The sequence below is a fragment of the Arvicanthis niloticus genome, chromosome 15 (assembly GCF_011762505.2).
Source record: "Arvicanthis niloticus isolate mArvNil1 chromosome 15, mArvNil1.pat.X, whole genome shotgun sequence".
In the NCBI taxonomy this organism is placed as follows: Eukaryota; Metazoa; Chordata; class Mammalia; order Rodentia; family Muridae; genus Arvicanthis; species Arvicanthis niloticus.
Genome location: NC_047672.1, coordinates 59017075 through 59038690, shown reverse-complemented (window position 1 = coordinate 59038690; position 21616 = coordinate 59017075). Strand labels below are relative to the sequence as shown.

Below are 21616 nucleotides of genomic sequence, written 5' to 3'. Positions count from 1 at the left end.
CTCCATAGGCAAGGTTGATTAGCAAGTTGCTTCCCTTTATGTTAATGACTTGTGGGTGTGTACATGGAAGTGCAGGTGCCAGTAGAGGCCAGAAGAGGGCATCAGATTCTCTGGAACTGGAGTTATAGTTGGTTGTGAGCTGCCCTGATGTGTACATAATTAGGAACAGAACTTGGTTTCTTGATCACTGAGCCATCTCTCCCGCCTCACCATTTGGAATTTTATCTTAACTTTCTGTACTGTAAGAATTTCACATTCTGCCTTGAAATTATTTCTCGATTGAGGCTGAGTCTAAAAACCTTTAAAAGTTCTCTTTGAGGGATGGTGCTTCTTGTAGGTATGGAAACCGTCTCACTCTCTGGTGCAATTGCAGAATCTCCTCATATAGTCCGCATTATTCGTATTCCATATAATAAACACTATTTATGTACATGTATATATGTTTATTCTGTGACAAAGCACTGTTCTAGCACTTCAGAAAAACCAACTATATTCTTACCACAGTATTCAGTCGTTAGTACTGTCATGATGATTTCCATTTTCTGGCAAGGGGTAAAGGAACTTGCTTGGGGTTGACCATCTGGAAAGTGATATGGTCATGGTATGAACCCAGACAGTCTAACCTCAGTATCTGTCTATGACCTATGCAACTGTGACTAATACTAATTAAGACCAGGATTACGATGTTGACTTTGTGTCAACATAAAACCCATAAAGCTTTTCCAGTTCCTTTCTTTCACCATGATAGATGTTAAAAAGCTTGCAGAACATATAAGATTATGAAAAAAATCCTTTGAAAGAATGAGCTGTTGAATATCTTAGTACTGGTGCAATAAAAATGACAAATTAGGAATCTTATCAAGCCTTATAAGTCCCTTAAATGCACCACATGACTGTATATGTCTCCTCTGGGATGGTATGCATTTTGAGCAGATAACACCCTTCAGTTTTGCCTCTGTCATTTCAGCAGTCAGGGACACGAGTCTCCCTCTCACACTACTGACATTGTCTGACTGTCTTCAAAGGAGACTAAGACCAACCTGATTACCTGGGGGATTTTACCCTTTGATAGCTGTACAGCTGCACAGAAGGGAGAAAATGTGGTGCTTCAAGTGTCCCAAAGACATTCTAGTGACCAGATCTCTGCACACCCTCCTCTCTGTAATCTTCCCCATTGTGTAGAATTGACGGGGCACATTTTCAGAGGCCATGAGAAATATTAATGGCTTCCACTTGCAACTGCTGTCTGTTTTCTTTGTGAGGTATTAAGGTATTAAACTACTAGATAGCCCAGTGATGGGGTCTCATTTACATTTTTGGCTCAGTAGATAAATAGCAGAATTGCCCAACTTTTATCTGCGTGGGGGCAGGGAGTCTAGGCTAAGAGATGACGTAGGTGATATGACCCCTTCATTAGAAGGTAAGGTTATACTGAATGGAGAACTGTAGATAATGTAACCTCAGAGCTGAAACAGCTGCCGATCCACAGAGCTCAGATGTGACTCATGGAAAAGTCTTCACTTGTCTGCAGCCATCACAGAATCGGCATGCATTATGAAGGAATGATTAGTGCAAATCCATACAGAAGAATCCATACAGACACACAGGCACCAGAATTTGAGTCACAGTATAGAATTTCCGTGTGGTTCATTAAGGTCGAGGTGCTTTTAGGAAAATGGTGCTTTCTGGTCAACCTTCAAAAGATTCAGAATCCCTAGAGGCTTTGAGCGTAGGCAGCAGCATGGACTAGACAGGCGGCTTGCTTTCAGCCCTGCATCTGGCTCTATGACGTTGGCCATGCTGTTTCACAGCTCTAAACGTCACTTTACTCTTACTGATATGACTGCAATGCCCATCTCTTTGAATAGAAAGTAAGATTAAGTGGGATACTGCAAATGAGCCTTTAGTAACGACTAGCACACCGAAACACTCACTGTGCATTCTATGGTAACTGTATTAATTTCATATAATTAATACTTCACTGATAGCAGTGCATCCCTCTCTTATTATATCCTTACCTTGTAGATCTCGTAGACTAAATATACCTTGTTTCTTCTCTACGCCTGTCCCTTTGGTTTTCATGTTTATCTGTCACCTGTACCCCCACAGGAATGTTGGTTTGATTTCACTGACTCACCCACAGCATCTCCTCATGGTGCTTCATCAGTTGCTCAGCTTTGCCGGTGCCCTTCACTGCTCAGCCCCCTTCAGTACTCTTCGTTGTCTTCAGTATGACCATTTTATGAAACCCGGGACTGAGGCGCATGTGCTCTGGGGGACTCCTTGCTGAGAGTTGTTCTGGTGTAAGCCCCACGTGCTTGTTTTCTGACACAGCTTTGGTCCCTAGTCTTGGAGAAGGGGTGTGGGCGTTCTGTTCTTTTGCTTTACCTTCTGACGCCAGGAACTTAGTCCCTGATCAGTTGTCATTTCAGGCCCCTGCCAGTGATCACCAGCTCCTGAGCCAAGGCTGTTGTTATTTATGGAAAACACTTCATAACTAGTAAACTATGGACTTGCTTTTATTGAATCTCAGTTGGATGCCTTTTCATTTACATATGGTATGTGTTTGCTATAGGTTGAGACAGTACCTGAATGTGATAGACTATAGGGGATTTTTATCTAATTTTGATACCATCAGTGTTTCTATGTCTCAGATTTTTAGCATTAGAGAATTTGGGAAGATGCCTAGCAATCAGCATCAGCATCTCCATTGGTGTCTGCTGTGGGAGAGCTTGTCACCAGGAGGGCTCATCGTGCATGAGTGTACTTTTACTGTCTTTGTTTCAATTGCATGAAAGAACTCTAAAGTCATAGATCTGATTCCTTACAAATACAAACCCAGGTCTCGTTTTCCAGCTTACAGCATCGTTCATCTTTTTCATTATATTTTGCATAGAGGTCATCACATATTTCTGACAAAAAAAAATCTACTTTAAATTCGAGCTATTTTGTCTAGGAAGCTGAAACTATTTTTTCCCTAGGGAAAAGCATTTTGCCAACAGAGTTCTATCTTTTATAGTATGAAACCATCCCTATGCTAGGAAAAGATGCATAAAAGTGTGAAGTACATGAATGAAAAAATTGTACTTTTAGCCTGAGTGTAAAAACCCAGATTCCTTTTTTGTGCTTGATGTTATAGGAAGCATTTCAGAATTTGTACATATTTGCTCTTTTTTTTTTCCCCCATCTTGAGATGACTGTGCTGTGTGTTCTTCCCAAAGGTATTTAAAATGTGACTACTTCTGTGGAATATAAATATTGAGGTCGATGTCTAAAGGTCGTTTTTAAAATTTAAAACATCTACACTCCTTCGTACTTAAATATTTATTGGACAGAAGTTGCATAAGGCACTGGTGGGGGACTCCTGACCCTGGGTTGCGATGCCAACAAAGGTTTGAAAGAAGCACACAAGGTTATTGCACATGAGCTATGTGCTCCTTCGTCAGGCACCTTGGGACTTTCGCCATTGTTATATAAGGAATCTTTATAAGGAATAGCTTATACCTGTCTTTATAGCTTTCCCAGGGGTGTTGCACATTCAGTATTGTGCTATTTGGAGCATCCAGGGAAGGTTCTTTCAGGGACGTCGATTGGGAGAGTAACTATCGCCGAGTCTGTTGCGGAGGACCGGTGCTGTGCTCTGCTCCAGTGAAGGAGATGCACTTTGTCAGTGTTTGAATCTTCTGCCTTTTTCGTTCTCTTAATGACTCTCTTTCCAGATTCTCTTTCACGTCACATTAATCATAAGCTTGCTAATGAAACAGAGGGAAATGATCTAAGAAGGCTCTGGCATCATAGGCTCTGGCTTTGGTTCATTTTCTGCTTACTTTGCTGCCATTTCTGGTGGTGATGGTATCCCCTGTTCTCTTTTCATTCTCTTTCCCTCCTCTCTTTATTCCTTTTCTTTTGAAATTTTCAAAAAATTTCTTTTGAAATGTAGTCCAAGATGGTTTAAAACTTACCAGGTAGCCTAGGCTGGCCAAAACTCAGCAGTTTCTGCTTGACTTTCAGTGTTGGGATTATAGTCAAGATACTATACTTATAGTGTAGTCAAGATACTACACCTTGCTCTGCTCTGCTCTTCTGGAACAGTAGTGTAAAGAGACTAATGCAAGGACCACCAAGGAAGAGCACGCCAACCATTGAAATTAAATCCTTTGGTTAGGTAAATGGAAGCATGTATATGTGAGCCCATACTTTAGAAGGGTGACACTTGTCACTGAGGATGCCCAAGATCTGGGAAGGAAAATAATCAGGTAATTGCACTGGGGTCTGCCTCACTGGGGGGACCTTACCCTTTCTAAACTTTGTTCCTCAATTCTTTACTTAAGAGTAGGAGGTGCTAACTATATTTTTGCAGAAGCAGTTGAATACGAAGTCACAACAAATGCGGATGTAAATAATAGCTCTGAGGGATAAACGGGAAGCTAATGATTGAATTGCTAATTTTAAAGATGCAGAAGAAGCCTGGAAAAGAAGGAATGTTTCTAAAACCAAACTCACCCCTCCCCCCAAAATAGCCATCTCATTTTATTTAAAAGATATTTTACTAAAAATTGAAGGTTAGTGTAACAAGTACTCCATATTAATATTTTATTTAGTAAATATTAAAACTAATTTTAAACCTGCTGTTTTAATCTTATGCTGATTTTAAGTTTAATGATAAGATTAAAACAAGTTTGATTTAAGATTAGTATTTAGGACTTCTTATGCTTCTTGTCTAAACCAACTGAAGTTTCTTTCTTTTATTTATCGGTTTAATAGTGCAAAATACTGGATGCTATTGTGCATATATTTTATAATCTATCTAATGTTTTTAGATAATGTTCACTGTCTCTACTCTCCTTTAGCCCCTTTCTTGATGGTTACCGTTCTTCTCCCTGATAAATCCTTTTCTTCTTTAATGCATCCTCCCCACCCCAACTGCACATTTGCGAGTAAACAGACAATACTTGTCTTTCTGTAAACACTTACTTTAGCTTGAAGTTTGTAGTGGAGAAGTTCTAGATTATTCTGGTGTCTTAATAATTGCATGCCAGTTACTCATATTTATATATTTTTATAAGTCAAAACATCTTGTAATTGAATTCTCTTCTTGAAAATGTTCTTCTTGAAATTGAAATTTTATTAACATTTAATGTTATAAGTACGTTAATGGATTGTGCATACACAGGAAGCTGTATGTTAATTAAAGATTGTAACATAAGTGGTTTCAGAGAGCTGATTGATTAAAAGCCGAACATACTCAAAGTAGAGGGCTGAGGCTTATCACCGTTCTACGTTGCTTTCTGTCATGATAACACATGACCAAAAGCAATTCGGGCAGGAAAGTGTTCATTATAGCGTAAGTTTTGGTCCATCATTATAGGTTATGGCCTGTCATCGAAGGATGCTGGGGCAGGAGCTCCACAAAGGAACTGAAGTAGAGAACAGTTCAGGCCTAAGAATCCCAGCACACACAGTAGGCTGTATCCTCCGACATATGCATCACATAGCTAATGAACCATTACGGGCTCTCACAAGCATGTTCCTAGTTCAGAGAAGGAGCTATGTTCCTTCGCCACACAGGTAAGGCCTTAGATAAGCCCAGCCCTCAACAAAAAATAGTGGGATATATGAGTCTGAAGATGAGGGACAAGTATGGCTTAGAGATATACATATGGACACCCTCATGTCCTGGTGCTGCTACAACAATGGAGGAAGATGAGCTCACCTGTGGAGAGAGAGAGTAGATTGGAGCAAGGAGAGGTCCAGGGTTCCAGTATTACGACATTTCAGTCCTTAGTCGGGAGTTGAGAGTGACTGGGGCAGTTGCAAAGAGGCAGAGCCAGTGAAATAGGGGAGAACTGGGCATGTGTAATTGGAGCCCCGTTAAGGAACTAGGGAAAGAGGAGCTTCCCAGTTGTTCTGTGTGTTCCAAGAGCTTCTGGTAAGGTTTGGCATTGTTCTGCAGTGGTCATGGATGACCCTTAGTGGAATGGAGAAACTGGAACCCCGATTTTAATGAGTTAAAGAATAAATATGAAGAGGGATTGGAAAAGGTGAAGTTCTCTTTTTAAAAATGTTGGTATAAAGAAAAATAGAAAAATGGATTGGGATCCTGGCGATTTATGGTAAGGGTGGACTGTAGGAACTAACATGGCTTTCATTCCTCTGTCTTTCAACAAAGAAAAGGGAGATCCCTTATGCCTCATGGCTGCCCTATAAACAGGAGACAACTGTCACTGAATGAGGTGGAGCTCACTCTGTTCTCTGTGGTGCTGGCAGTCTCTTTATAGGGCATCAGATCCCATTGTTCCTGAGCTGCTTTCCTCCCTTCGGTTTTCAGATGTTAGGTGGTGTCTTTGACCTGATAGAGAGCTGAATGGCATTGCGTGAGATTCTATGTAAACCTACAAGTCATTTCAGTGTAAAACTGCTAGAGAGGATTCCTAGTCCGACGTAAAGTTGGTGGAAATGTTTTTAATTCTTTTGAGATACTTAAATAGGTTTAAAAGAATCAGCCATTATTTTTTCAAATCACTACTGCTTTAAAAGAGGCCTTTTTATGGACATGCCATGTGCTTTTGTCATGACATATTGAAGCACTGAATGAGAATTAGTTGACACATGCTGCTTGATGTTTACCCCCATAGGAAGGGGTAGGCTGAGTTCCATTTAATTGTCCACACATTTGTGTGTTATCCTTTTCAGTGTAGGGCACTGTCTCGGAGAAAAGGATTTCTGCCGAGTCTTGGGATAAGGACATTTCAGTGGTGCTTATGTGCATTGTTTTTTCAATAATTTTTCAGTAATTATCTTTTACTGGCATTTGTATTCTCATTTTAATTTCATGTTAGTTGGAATGGTAGTCCACTGTTGAGTTCTACTTATACACTTCTTTAGCTACCTTAAAATGCAGGCTGTTAGTTGAAGTAGCTTGCTTGTGCTACTAAACAGTAAAACGTTCCTGTCTGTGAGAGGAAGATCACTGTTACTGTAGGCTCTCCTCCTCGGAAATTTACCTCATGTGAGAATCTTCTTTCTTCAGAGAATCATGCTTCACTCATGATTCACCCATTTTTAGTAGAAAAACAGTTATTGGTATTTGCATTAAAAACCAGTGCCTCATTATTTTAATCCTGCTATGATCAGAGAGAACATTTTGTTATTTTGTTTAGTACTGTCTCAGAAGACAGAGTCCTGTTTTCTGCTTGGTACCAATTGTCTTAATGTCACCCCCCCACCCCCACCCCTGCTGCCCTTTCTTTTTTTGAGAAATGTGTGCCTGACAAATTAAAACTGTTTATTTGGAAAGCTGTTTGATTGTTACTAATGAAGTTAATTCTTGATGAGTTATCTTTTAATGTTCTCTCATTGAAAGAGTTTTGTGGTAGGTACTCAGTTATGACTATATCACACAACTCATTTTTCTACTGCCAATTCTAAATTTCACCGTGTGTGTGTGTGTGTGTGTGTGTGTGTGTGTGTGTGTGTGTGTAGGGGCTGTTTGAGACAGGGTCCTTCTACATAGTTCTGGCTGTCCTGGAACTCACTGTGTAGCCTGGGCTGTTCTCTAACTCTGGAAGCTGTATCTTACACACTGGATGTTTGTTGTTAGTTACGATGAGAAAGGACAGAAAGGAGTAAAGGGAGAGAGTAGACTTAATACTGAGTCAGCAGTAGGCATTGCCACCTTTAGTCAAAGGAAATCCCAGCACATAGCAAGAAAGCCTGTGGCGACATCCTTATAGGTTTTTAAAAAGGTTTTCAATTTCTTGAAATGGTGTGAAAGAAAAACACAGTGGCAATGGAAATAAATAAAGATGTAGGAAAAGAGTCATGAGAATCTGATGGACTTGTGGAACGGTTGAGAAATAAACCTTGGAGGCCCTTTGGCCATGCAGAAACCGAAGCAGGAGAGGCAAGACTGGTACCACACAGCATGGCAAAGCACAAGCTCAGAGTCAGGATATCTGTGGGGCCTGAACGTTTAGTGCCTGGTTGCTCCTTTAAATATATGTGATCACTGGAGTGAAAACCCTGTTTTATTGAGAACTGTTTTGGGCAGCAGGTCTTTATTTAGTCTCACAAGAACTGTTGAAAGTATGAGAACTGTTGTTCCGTTCAAGGCCTTCATTAGGAAGGCACCTTTGTTCCGCTCTTCATCTCACTTTCTCCATCCTACTGTTCTGTCTCTGAGTTTATGTCGGAGTTAGTGCTCCAGGGTGCCTGTGTGCAGCTAGTGCTCCTGTGTGCAGTTAGTGCTCCAGTGTGCCTGTATGTGTGGCTTCATCTATGAGGCTTCCTCCTTTTATTTCTCCTTAAACTTGTTTGATCCCTTAAGAATTCTCAGCCAAATAACCTTACTTGAGTGTGCCAGGGAGGATTTGGACCAAGGTGGATCTGGGCTCTGTATGGCTCCTTGAAGTTTGTTGAGTGGTCTATTTGCAGCTGTAGTTGGTTTATTCCTTGCCCATAGAAATTTCTGGTTGTGATGGGATCCATTTGAAAGCAACCCTATGATTTGTATGAGTTGAATCTTTTTGAATTTGTGGGGCATTAGTTAAAGAGGTGAGTGCTTAAGGGGAGGGCTGATAAAACCAGCATAATTGATTTGGCCTTTGGATTATGGCAAGTGAGTCTATACAAGTTTTCTGAGTTAGAATTACTACTTCAGAGAGGAAGAGAGAGAGACATGAATGGTTTCCAAGTTCTGTTTCAAACTATTCCAACAGTGACCAAAGTTAACTTTTGTTTAAATATAAGGGAAAAGCTTTGTCGTCTGCATCCAGGGAAACTAGGCAAAAACACATCTTTGAGCCATGTGGCCAGGCAGTGTTCATGGAGACTCTGGAGTCCGTCCAAATGCTCTTCCACCGGAGGCTCAAAGAGCCATTGTTTGTGAGGGTTTGAGTTACAGAACTTTCTCCACTCTTCTAAGCCGTGCCCCTATGATATTACAAAGCCTAGTCATTATGTTATCAAGTTGCATTCAGATAACAGTGCTTACATTAAGTGTGATCACTGTTAGTCTTTGGACATACGGAGCCCACCTCACACTGTCTTGCCTATTGAATTCTTTGTGATTCTAGTATTCAGAATTTGATTACCTAAGCTGGGAATAGTCCAGTGGTGCTTGTTCCATTTCTCTGAAGCCTCCCTTAGCCTGAACTCGCACAATATCTTCTCTTACAGGTCTATGGGGATTATTCTATTTGTTGTAGTTACTATTGTGAGCATTTGTGAGAACAGCAATGGTGACCTGTTCAGTTTTACCCCTATGGTTCAGAATTCAAACGCTCAGTGAATGGCTGGCCAAATAATAGAGCATGGCCAGAAATACCTTAGGAGTGACACACACAAAGCGTAGTTTATTGTACAATGTCCTCTTGCCTTTTCTTTACCTCCTCCATACATCTCTAGAGTATTTCTGTGACTTTTTTTTTTTAAAGTCCTCTTGCTGTCATAGCCACAGGCCTTTAGAGGCCAGAATTAAGGCAGCAGACGGACTTCACTTCTGCAGTTTCATCTGTTAGCTACTTATGAGTCGTTCTATTCACCACCAACGTGTAGACATCTGACTTATGTTTTCATGTGTATTGTCGCACCGACTTGGATCCTGTCCAAATTAATTCGCAAAACCAGTTAGGCCTTCTAAAAATCCAGATAAGTGGTTAATAGTTATTGTTCCATGGCAGTCTCTTATATGATATAAATAACAAAAAATTTAATCTTATATATAATTTATATGATTTTACATGTAATATAGTTAGACACATGAAGTAGTTTTGGGAAAATTCTTTGACTGGTATGAGGCCTGTCTTAGTCAGGGTTTTACCGTTGTGAACAGACACCATGACCAAGGCAACTCTTATAAGGACAACATTTAATTGGGGCTGGCTTACAGGTTCAAGGTTTCAGTTCATTATTATCAAGCCAGGAGCATGGCAGTGTCCAGGCAAGGCATGGTACGGGAAGAGCTGAGAGTTTAACATCTTCATCTGAAGGCTGCTAGCATAATACTCACTTCCAGGCAACTAAGACTAGGGTATTAAAGCCATACCCAGTGACACAGCTACTCCAAGAGCTACACAACTACATCTAATAGTGTCCACTCCATGGCCTAAGCATATACAAGCCATTACAAGGCCTATCCTTTCCTTTCTCAGTTGATCTATTAGTCACACGTCTCCTTTAGTAGCTCTTAAAACAACACTCCTGTTGAATTATCTACCCATCTCTTGTATTAGTGCTTCATCATAGCTCAGTGCCCCTTATGCATACAGATGCTCATATTTACTAACACTCTGGGTTACAAGGGAGTGAAAGTGAGTTTAAAATATCCGTAGGGAGAAAAGGAGATTTACTGGATGGTAATTATGGGGAAAATAGAAACAGAAACTGATTTACACAGTGTTAGAGACCCAGGCATCAAGAATACCAAGGACTGGGGCTGGACCCAATACTCCAGGTCACCAGCTCTGTCACTGTCCCTCAGTTCTGCCCATGCATAGAGTCAGGCTCTCTGCCCAGCTCCTTGAAGTAGTGGGCGATGCTGCCAGTGGATATTTCCAAGCAGGTGCTTTCTCTGTTTTGCCACCATTAAGGTGGAGGGTTGCAGTGCAGTTGAATGTTCCTTGGAAGGTTCCGGCAGAAGTACTGGTCCAGGGTAGATTCCTTGTGTAACGCTGGACGAGATGGATGCTCTCCTAGACGTCAGTAAATGCTGCAGAGCAGAGTGCTTGCCTAGGAAGAAGGAAAGCGGCGCTGCCTACTCCAAGCGATCTACTTCTCTGTGGACAAGCAGAGTCATGTCAGCATGTCCTTAGAGACCAGAACTAGAGCTTTTCTCCACTCACAGTGAAGGCAGTGGCGTTGCTCAGCATCGCATTTGATAGTCTGGGCTTGTCCTTGATCATCAAGGGCTGTTGTTGCGTTAGAGCAATGCTGTCCTTTCTCAAGCTTTCTCCTTTCTAGTTCAGTTCAGTTCTTAAGGATAGGCAAATCACTTAGTGACAGACTTTTACTACAGTATTTTTAAACTTAAACACAAACACATTTATGTCTGTCTGTATATATGTGTGCATGTTTTTATGTGTGTGTGTGTGTGTACGTATGCGTGGATGTATGTTGGGGCAGAGGCTACATGTGTGCCATGACTCAATGTGAAGCTCAAAAGGACAACTTTCTGAAGTTGGTTGTCTCTTCAGTCTTGTTTCTGAGGTGGGCTTTCTCTTGTGTCTGTTGTTGCACTGTATACTGAAAGCCATCTGGCCCTCAGGCTTCCAGGGCTCTCCTGGCCCTGATAGGTGCCACCACATCCAGCTTTTTCATGTTGGCTCCAGAAATGGAACCAGGTATTAGTGGTGAGTACTTTTACCCAGGAGGCCATCTTGTCATCTCTCCCCCCTCATTTTAATACTTTAGTAGATCAGTGACAGTTTTCTAGATTTAAAAATGTTAAATGCAATGAAAAGTTATTTTTCTATGTCTTTTTGATAGACTTCTAAGATGATTTTCTCCCTTTTGATATTTTCCTAAATTTCTGACTGTTTTAGAAACCTGGGAAAATGTGTCTGAAAGCACCCATGCTATCTTATTTTACTGGAGTTTTACTTTGTCCTTCTTCACAGTGAAAAACTTAAGCAAGTTTAATATCAAACAAGCAAATGAACAACAACAAGGAACCAGAATGAGAGCTGGGTCCTTTGGGAGCCTTGGGACGGCCATGTATTCGTATCACACACAGACCCCATGCTCCTGGAGCCACACCCACAAGGGGAGAGTCTCCTCTCTTTTTAATGTTGTTGGCCTTCCTTTTGCTTCGACCTGGGGAATTTTTCTGTGCCAATGAAGTTTTATAATTTTATTTTTACTCCTTGTCATGCTAGTTCCGAACATTTCAAACTCTGCTGTGGCTCTTTTATGAAGATGGTCACCACGAAATCACTTTTTCATCTGATTTTTCCCCAGTGTAGCTGTACATACTTGGTGCGGGGCATCACATCAGAACTCCATGTTTCCCCTGGATCATAAACAGAGGGATATGCATGCACAGTTCATATGTCACTCAAATAAATAGTAAACACGGAAGTGTGCATGCATGTGTATGTAGAAGCCATCTACAACAGGTATATGGAAAACTAACATATTTCAAAATAAGTACAAAGTCTGAAGTGATTAAGATTTAACAAAGGGAACAGAGACTGAGGTGCAAGCCCACTGTTAGCAGGGAGATTGAGGAGGTAATGGATGCAGGTGAGGAAGGAGGGGGCTGAAGTCCAGGGAGAAGCATAACTGTGTCCCAAATGAGATTGCACAAAGCAAGGAGAAAATAAGAAAGGCGTGCTTTATTGCAGTAGTCTGCATCGACCTGCTTTCTTATTAGATCCGGGCTCTCCCCCTTTAGGCAGCTTCTTGTGAGCCATAACCACCTAAAGTTCCTCGGCAGCAGCTCCATCTTTGGACTTTCAATTTCCAGGCTAGATCAATTTCATAACTGAAGATGTTTTTTCACATGGATATAGTTTTTTTTTTTTAAACACAGATTTGTCTTTAACCAGGAAACATGAATACACCCATCACATCCAAACTTTATCAACGCCGTAGGTAGATACAGACGTGAAGATACAAATCTACCTGTATTATTTTTGGCGGTTTAGTAAAAAGATATGAAATTAACTTTTCAAAAATGTTATTTGTGGGGCTGGTGAGATGGCTCAGCGGTTAAGAGCACTGACTGCTCTTCCAGAGGTCCTGAGTTCAATTCCCAGCAACCACATGGTGGCTCACAACCATCTGTAATGTGATCCGATACCCTCTTCTGGTGTGTCTGAAGACAGAGACAGTGTACTCACATACATGAAATAAATAAATCTTTTTTAAAAAAAGGAAAATGATATTTGCACAACACGTTTATTACAGTTTAGAGAAGCTGAGTTATGGAGTCTATGTATATGTATATCATCCTTGAATGGATGAAGAGAGAGAGTGGTGTGTAGACACAGAGGAATACTAGTTAGTCTTCATAGCAAGAAAATTCTATTATTTGCAGCAGTGATGGCGCCAGAGAACATTGTGCTTAAGTGAAGTAAGCTGGGTGTAGAAAGGAGAAGACACATTCTCATGTATGTGTGGGATCTAAAACAATCAAAGTGATAGAAGCAGACAATACAGGATGCTCTCAGAGGCCAGCGTGTGGCCACTTATCAGTTGCTAGCCATAGGATACGGTATCAGGGAGGAAGAATAAGGCTTTCTGTTTTTGATCTTATTTTTATCTTTTGCAAAGCCTCAGCTAGTATACTAAACTTTAGTATATTTCAGAATTGCTAATCCATTAACTTTAATATGTTCTCCACACAAAATTATTTGAAGTGACTGATATGCTAATTAGTTTAACGTGTTTAATTGTTCATATATCCCAACATTGCTTTGTAACCTGTACCTCTGTACAAAAACATGTATCCGTTAAAAATTTGCGTAGTTGATAAATTAAAAAAAAAAAAAGAAGATAAGGACATTTGTTAGAATTCCTGCATGAGTTTTGAGAGTGGCCTCCATCTGCCTTCCTTGTCATTTCTCCTTCTTAAGTTGCAAATTTTATAGACTGATAAAGTTTTCAAGAAGAAGGAAGATCAAAGTGTGGATGCTTCAGTCCTACTAGGGAGGGAGAACAAAGTAATCACGGGAGGTAGAGGGTGGGAGGACTTGGGAAGAAGAGAGGAGGGGAGAGACCAGGTGTGGGAGGAGATGGAGATGATGTACAGAGGGTCAGCAAATTGAACAGAGGTGTGTAGCAATGGGGGATGGGGCACCAGGGTGGCCAACAGAAAGTGCCAGATGCCAGGAAAGCAAGAGGCTCCCAGGAATCAACAAGGATGACATTAGCTGAAATTCCCAACAAAGGGGAGAGAACCTATAGAGACCATATGGAGAGGATAGGCATGGCCTCCGGTTGAGGGATGGAGCCACCCATCCTTCTCAGAAATTTTAATCCAGAATTGCTCCTGTCTAAAGAAAATTCAGGGCCAAAAAGTAGAGCAGAGACATAAGGAAAGGCCATCCAGAGACTGCCCCACCAGGGAATACATCCCATATGCAGCCACGAAACCCAGTGGCTATTGCTGACACCAAGAAGTGCTTGTTGACAGGTGCCTGATAGAGCTGTCTCCTGACAGGCTCTGCAAGATCCTTGCTGATACAGATGTGGATGATTGAGGCCAGCCATCTTGGACTGAGCAGGGGGACCCCAATGGAGGAGTTAGGGGAAGGACTGAAGGAGCTGAAGGGCTTCAATCCCATAGGAAGAACAACAATATCAACCAACCAGGACCCCCCACCCCACCCCGAACTCCCAGGGACTAAACCACAACTGAAGGGTACACATGGAGGAACCCATGGCTCCAGCTGCATATGTAGCAGAGGATGGCCTTGCTGGACATCAGTGGGAGGAGAGGCCCTTGGTCCTGTGAAGGCTTGATGCCACAGTGTAGGGGAATGCTAGGGCCACCGGTGAGGCTGGAGTGGGTGGGTGGGTGGGGAAGCACCCTCATAGAAGCAGGGGGCAGGGGGAATGGTTAGGAAGTTTGCAGAGGGGAAACCAGGAAGGAGGATAACATTTGAAATGTAAATAAACAAAACAACCAGTAAAAAATTAAACAGAAGTACAGTTCTGTTGAGTCATGATAGAATGAGGCGTGTTCGTTGATAAGACTGGCCACACTGGCTTCCCCCTTAGAATCCAGAGTAGGCTCAGAGTTGAGTAAGTGAACAAGCCTGGCGTTCCCATAAACAGCAGCAGTGAAGTAAGGGTAGCTTGACTTTAACCAGGGAATGCCTCTTAAATATTTGATCTCAGCTCCTTCAGAGTTGCAGTGTTTTGAGGAAGTATTTTAGGTAAATTGCAGTCCAAATCTGAAAGTCTGGGTCCTGAGTGCCGCGGTAGAGAATAGTCGAGCTATAGAATTGCCAGATTTGCTGAAAGGTTAATGTTTAGGTTTGGTAAAGCAACAGCAACATTTAAGAATCTGTTAGTGAATGAGTGCTTCATTGTGAATGCTCACCCATAACAATATCCAGGGTTGTCTGGAGTTGTAATCACTGGATAGCCATCCTATTCTGAGGAATCCACTCCATTGTTTGCTCATGTACGTTTGATGCAATTAATTTTTAATAGGTAGAGTTATAATGCCTTTTCTGTTTCCCTTACCTAATCTTTAAACATTTTAATCAGTGTTTCCTTTTTTATTTTTGTTTAAGTGCATTCTTCTCTCCTTACCTTCTGTTGCTTTATTTTATTTAATTAATTAATTTATTTATTTTTATTGTTTCTACACCTCTGGGTATCTAAGATAGCTCCAGGTCATATGACATGCAACAAGGGTCTCTGGTTCTAACCAGAGGTGACCCTCCACAAAGCTGGGAGGATAAAGCCCACAGGCTTCCACCTCAGCTCCCAGCTCTACCTTGACTAACCAAACCCACCCTCTAGTCAGGACATTTTCTCAAGGCAAAGATGGCTGAAAAAGCGTGTCCTGAGACAGAGAGTGGTGATCTCTGAAGGCGAATGTAGGAAGGTCTGGTGGACAAGAAAGGATGAGTCTTGAGCAGGGAAGGGCATAGACATCAGATTTTTGAGAGCAGGATCCACCTGGCCCTGCGTATGCCTACTGTGAAGTTGAAAGTGGTCACTAACGTTCAACCTGACTCCATCACCAGGTGAAGTAACATAAAGATCGTGCTTACTATAATCTAGTTTCTAAAATGAGGGCAGGCACAATTACATTTCAGACTTGAGAACAAGTAGCCTCATGTGGGTAAGCGCTTCAGGAGATGAACTTCGGTTTCCTTGCAGAGATGAATTTACATGGATGCCAGATTCTAGCCTTTTCATTTGTCAGTCTTCCCATTTTTTCCCCCAAATCCAAATGAGATGTTTATTTATAAGAACTTTTGTCCTTTTTTTCTCTGAATCCCAAACTGTTCTGTAGCCTCCACTGTGTCCTAGTGAGGTTTCACATACATGTCACTGTCCCTCATAATGATGTTCTTCATTCATGAAAACAGTGATTAATTTACTGATCTTAACCCCCCCCAGCACTGTCTTTACTGCTATTTTATGGCCAACCATAAAGTTCTATTTATTGACACCATGTTATTATTCCCCACAGTTCTCCATGCTCCCTGCCCGTTTTGATCCTGTATCCTCCACAGACTTTGTTTACACTCCTGTCAGCAGCAGCTTTTTGCAGTTTATATAGTGTCAGGGAAGACCCAGGACTAACATAGCGAAGCCCCGCTCCTGGGCGGCTGTTTCTAGTGTACCTGGGTGTGAAGATAAATAGATAAATGAAGCAAATTAATGTGCAGAACCAGGGCAGTGTGCTAGGCAGGGAGGGGAAAGACTGTGCTGAGGTGGTGGGTGAAGTTCAGGTGAGTAGAGCCAGGGCAGCAGAGTGACCCAGTAATTGCTTGGTCAGGACCATGGTAGGTAGAGAGAAGAGCAAAGGTAAAGATGGCTGTAGCCATTGTCAGCATTGACGAAGTGGGAAATGGCCATCTTGACTGAACAGGCTCAGTTCTGCACAGTCAGTGGGACCAGCCCTGCCTGGAGCCCTAGCTCTTCAGGCCCTGCCAATGGCTGCCTGCCTGCTTGCCCGAGGCAACAAACGGCTTATCTTCTAGTTTCAATTGGACTGAGGCTGGGTGCAAGCGTTTGTCTATGGCTGCATTTTCCTTTGATTTCTCCTGCCCCCAAGATGTAGGTGAACTAGCTAGCCTCTTGGTTAACCCAGATCTTAGGGGACTGAGTCAGGCATGTAGGAAGCTGGTGAGCACATACGTGCATATGCCTTTGCCAGAACACAACTTCCTCTCCTCCAGCTGCCTTGCCTTCATATCTAGTTGTTTATGAACCCACTTTTTCCTTGTTATGTCAGAATTTTAGGGCTGTACTTGAGTCCCCCCTTTTTATTGGGCTTCATGTCCGGTCAGTAACAGGTAATGAAACACCTCTTTATCTCTCCAACCCCTAATTTCATTGTCTTCTTCAAGGTCTTGTCCAGACATTTGTCCTTGCTTCCTGTATGTCTTCCCCCGTTCCTCATTGTCCGGATTTATTTTCTAAACCAGTTCCTTGTTAACAAGTGAAAAGCCCCATCCAGCCCACTGTGTGCCTGTAATCCCTTAAGATGTACCTTTTGGAGTCAAGTCAACCACCATTTCTCACGGGGCTAAAATCTAATTTCCTGGTATGCTATGCACGGACCCTTGATGCTCTGGCATTGAACTTTCTTGCCTTAAGCCTGCACAGCACACAGCTGCCACCACTGTGCTTGGCTATCTGCTCAGCCAGCTTCCGGCTGAGGCTTCATGCTGCTGCTCACAGGCTCCCCCCATCCCGGCAGAGTCCAAGCACTCTGATTTATGTTATTTGCTCTAAGGAGTCTCCTGAGATGCAGAAGGGAGCTTATTTGTACCCGGGAACATGCTGTCAAAAAGTTACTTTGCCAGGGATGCTTGGAGACTTAGGCATGGGGGTTAAATGTTTGAGGGCAAACTCATATACATAGACCATTGAGGGCTATCCTGGGCTACAAAATGAGACCCTCTGTTGGAACAATAATGAGTATATTTTATTGCATTACAATAACTTGTTTCATTTATTTAGAATCACTTCATGATAGCATCCATTAAGCGTTTAAAATCCTCTGAAGTTTATTTTTGAGTTAGATTTAATCTAATCTACTTGCAGATTTCTCACAAACATAGATATTTGATTATGCAAATAATCTCATGTATTGCTTGCTATGTATTTATATGTCTGTAGTGCTAGAGAGTATACTCATGTCCTTATGCATAGTAGGTGCTTTATTTCTAATCATTAGTTTGGTTTCTTGAATGTAGGGAACATGGATGTTCACAATGCTGTATATACAAATACATGCTTGTGGAAGAAATAAATGAAAGATTTTTTTTGTTTTTGTTTGTTTGTTGCACAATATATTAGTAAATAAAAACATTTCACTGACAGTTGCAGGAAAAACAAACCATAAGAACTGTTGTGGTGAAGTGATTAAGCTAACTTGAAACATAATTATTTCTGGGAGCAGTGAATTGTGGGAAGGGAGTTTGCCTAAGATAATTTTAGACCCAAAACATGGAGTTGGGGAAATCGATGAGTTATTTTAAGAATGTAATCAATGTTTTTAGATGCCTAGCTTTGTGTTACAGAGTAAGTGATTGGCATGGTTTGTACTCAGGGTCTTAAAATAGGGACAGTACCAATAATAAAAGAGCACTTTATGATGCTACAGATAATTAAAACCTAAATGATTCAAATTTGAAGCAGTGTTGGCTTTGCAAAAGGGAGAATTTGTGGATTGGAAGGATGAGCAACACCATACACAATCTCAAGTCTTTAAAGACATTTGGGACTTAGAGTCTATTCATCAGGCACAGTGTTCATATAATTAAAAAGTTTTCTGATACTAGGGAGACAACATGGAGTGGGGAGCTACCTTCATCAGAAAAGTGTTCGCCATGTAATGAGGACCTAAATTCAATACCAGAACCTGTGTAAAGCTGGGCATGGCAGCCTGCTTTTATTACCTCAGCTCTGGGGAGGTGGTTTAGACCAGTGAGCAACTTAAAAAAACAAAACAAAACGACCAAACAACAACAAAAAAAATCCCTAAAGGCGGACAGCTTCTAAGAAAGGCATCTGAACTCTCCTTGTGGCTTCCAAATGCATATGTATTCAACCCCCCACCCCACAAACATGTTTATTTCTTAGCTTTGATAAAGAAAGAAGTTATAACTTTTTTTTTGTTTTAATGAGATTATTTTGGGGGGAGGGGCAGGATTTTGAAGAAACTTTTAAAGAGAATCAAGTTGATAATTTCTCAGGTGATATTCAGAATGATGAGCGTGATGTCATAGAAAGGAGAAGTGTTTCATTTTCATCCGCTGGGGTGCTTCCTCCTCAGCCTTCTGGTCACACACAGACTCAAGCCCAGAGCTTTGGGAGTATTGGCCACTCACCATTAGCTCAGTCGTTACCACCTCTCATTACCGTATAATTGAATATCTATGGTTACATGAGGCTACCATGTCACTTTAAAATTTCTTCTGTAAGTTGTTTTCCAGTTTTGCTGTACCTTACTCTAATTTTCAAACCATAGAGATTATCTTTCCAGGCATAGGACACCCCAAAACAAGTATGAGGGATAGCTCATCCTCTCTCCTGTAGGGGGCGCTAAGAGAGTAGCAGTTTAGATTTCCTTTGCCACCCAGTACCCTCTGGCATGACTTGGCACAATTTACTTAAAGATTGTATGCCCTGGCTTTCCGGGTTTTGTTTTGGTTTTTGTTTGTTTGTTTGTTTGTTTTTCTGGTTGTTTTGTTTTTTGAGGGTGTCATGGGTCCTAAGCCCATCAGTAATTCTGCGGGCTCATAACTATGCATTTGTCACTTTGGTTCAGTAAAAATGCTACACCTGTGGGAAAAAAAAAACATTTTTTTTTAACCTCATGCATTTGGTGCATGATAATTTTAGAGCCCTCATTATGTCTCATTTACATATGACAAATGTATGCATATAGGCATATCAAACCATTTCCCAAGCGTTTGTAACATGAACGATGGTAGCCTAAACTTGGCCTTCTATAGGACCTTGGATTATGATTTAATGGGACTGTCACTCAGGACACTTTCTGGCTTTCTCTGGTGTCTTTAAAAATTGAATTGGGCACGGTAAAGTGCATCCTTCTGATTAAATGTTTTTCCTCATGTGCAATCACCACTTGCTGTCTGGCTCCCGTTCGGTATGCTTTTGAAGCAGGACTGCATTGCAAATCAATATCTTTCTGGAGAGACAGTGTGTAGTGGCTTGCCTGGACAGCATATGCGTGGTTCCTTTGGCTGCAATGCTGCTGCAGAGCTCGTTCACTCTGCCTTCCTGGGAACCCCACAGGCAAGTCCATCGTGTTTGGAGGAAAAAAAAAAGAGCTCATTCTAGGAAATAAAATTGACCTGTTAAAGCTTTTGATACTGAACGTTAGCGTGTCCTTTGTGCTCTTCTGAAACGGTTTTTTTGGTCTTGCTCCACTGAGATCAGCTTCTCTGGGTGATCTCTGGAATTTTTTGTGCTTCCCCCTTTCTTGGTTGTAGTACGGCCGTACCATTTCAGCTTGCTAGTGCAGAAAGATGTGAATTCAGTTGCTGTCTGAGGCTGGCCTGGTGCAAGCACATTGCTAGAGATATGTTATGGAGTTCCAGGTGAATCCGGCTTGAGAGAGAGACAACAGCAAAACGGTAAGACGGAGCATGCCTGGAATCATAGCAAGGGCTTGAATTTGGAGCATCTCAGCAAGTCTGAATCCTGACTCACTCGTTTACAACTTGAAAAGGATTCATTCTGTGCATGTCATTTCACTCACTCGATTTTATTTAACTGCCACAACCATCAGAGATTGATAACGGGGTGTTTAAATTAAGGATCTGGCGGGGTTACTCAGCGAGTCTCCGGAGGCTCCCAAGGCTATTGCCTGGAGTTTGTAAACACCAGGAGCAGAGATAAGATGAAGAGAATGTTCAATGACTGCTTCTTTGCCGTAGCCGCTTCTGATTTCTTTGGAAACTAGTCTCTTTTTTTATAGCTTAAAGAGATCATGCATATGGTTTTGCCTGGCTATGCTCGGCTGAATGCCCTCTGAGTCAAGCAGCTGAAGGACAGGAGACCACTTTTCCTTCGGGTAAACTGATGCCTGTGAATTTAGCTGGATAGTGTCTGAGTAGAATTGATATCTCTACTGTATTAGAGATCTGGGGCTTCTTCTCTGATCACCTCACCCCCTCTCCTCCTTGAGCCCTGAAATGCACCTGCGTTAAGTGTGTGTTGCCAGGTAGAGGTCAGGGTGTTGGCATTTAGCATCTTTATATCTGTAGTGGTTTTGCTTCCTGCATAGAAGTGATAATTCTTCATGCAGTTCTGCTTGAAGTGCCAGCTAGCTCTACTAGTGGGCTGTTAGCAGTATAGACGCTGATGGAGAACCCCTGCATGCATGAAAGGCTGGGGTAGTAGACAGGCTACTCCAGAATGAGGCTTGCCTGTTCATGAAGAAGATGACAAGCAAGGTTGAAGTATAAGCCCTGACAGAGGATGAATATCTATTTGTTTAATTAATTGGGGCATGGTATTAAGTAGTGGGGGGGGTTTGAAGTTGAAGGATATATTTTCATATTGTTTACATAAGAGACTAATACATTAGATGATCTTGTGAATTTGTCTGGATCCACCTTTTATGTGGGTGCTGAATTTTAAGGGTGTCAGCATTTGATATTTTTCTTTAAAATATTTCACTTTGTATGTTTGAACTTAGGGATTAACTTGAAATGTGAATGTTGTAATGAGTGAATATTAGTTAACCAAATTTTAATAACTTGCATATTGACCAGAAAGTAGTTTTATAAAATTTTGTGATGCAAAATAAATAAATAGATAAATAAATAAATAAATAAATAAGGAAGACTACTTTATTACCTTATAAGCTAATTGAGAAAAACATTGATGGAATTTAGTATTTACAGTAAATGACTTATTGGAGGAGGAACCTCTGTATTTATTAAAAATT

General features: G+C 41.5%; 1 protein-coding gene across 5 annotated transcripts in view; it reads left to right on the top strand.

Moving 5' to 3' along the window:
* The window catches only part of Cdk14 (cyclin dependent kinase 14), a 532454-nt gene that overhangs the window by 87165 nt on the left and 423673 nt on the right, over positions 1–21616 (top strand). Inside the window, exon 1 of one of the 5 annotated variants that reach the window (XM_076913083.1) lies at positions 19791–19956. The exons of 1 other annotated variant lie outside the window; for it this stretch is intronic. In XM_076913083.1, coding sequence (XP_076769198.1) covers positions 19810–19956 — 147 coding nt within the window. In that variant the 5' untranslated portion in view covers positions 19791–19809. Of the gene's footprint in view, positions 1–19790; positions 20298–20549; positions 20738–20875; positions 21120–21616 lie in introns of those variants that run through there. 3 more of the 5 variants (XM_034518917.2, XM_034518918.2, XM_034518916.2) reach the window with 3 other exon arrangements.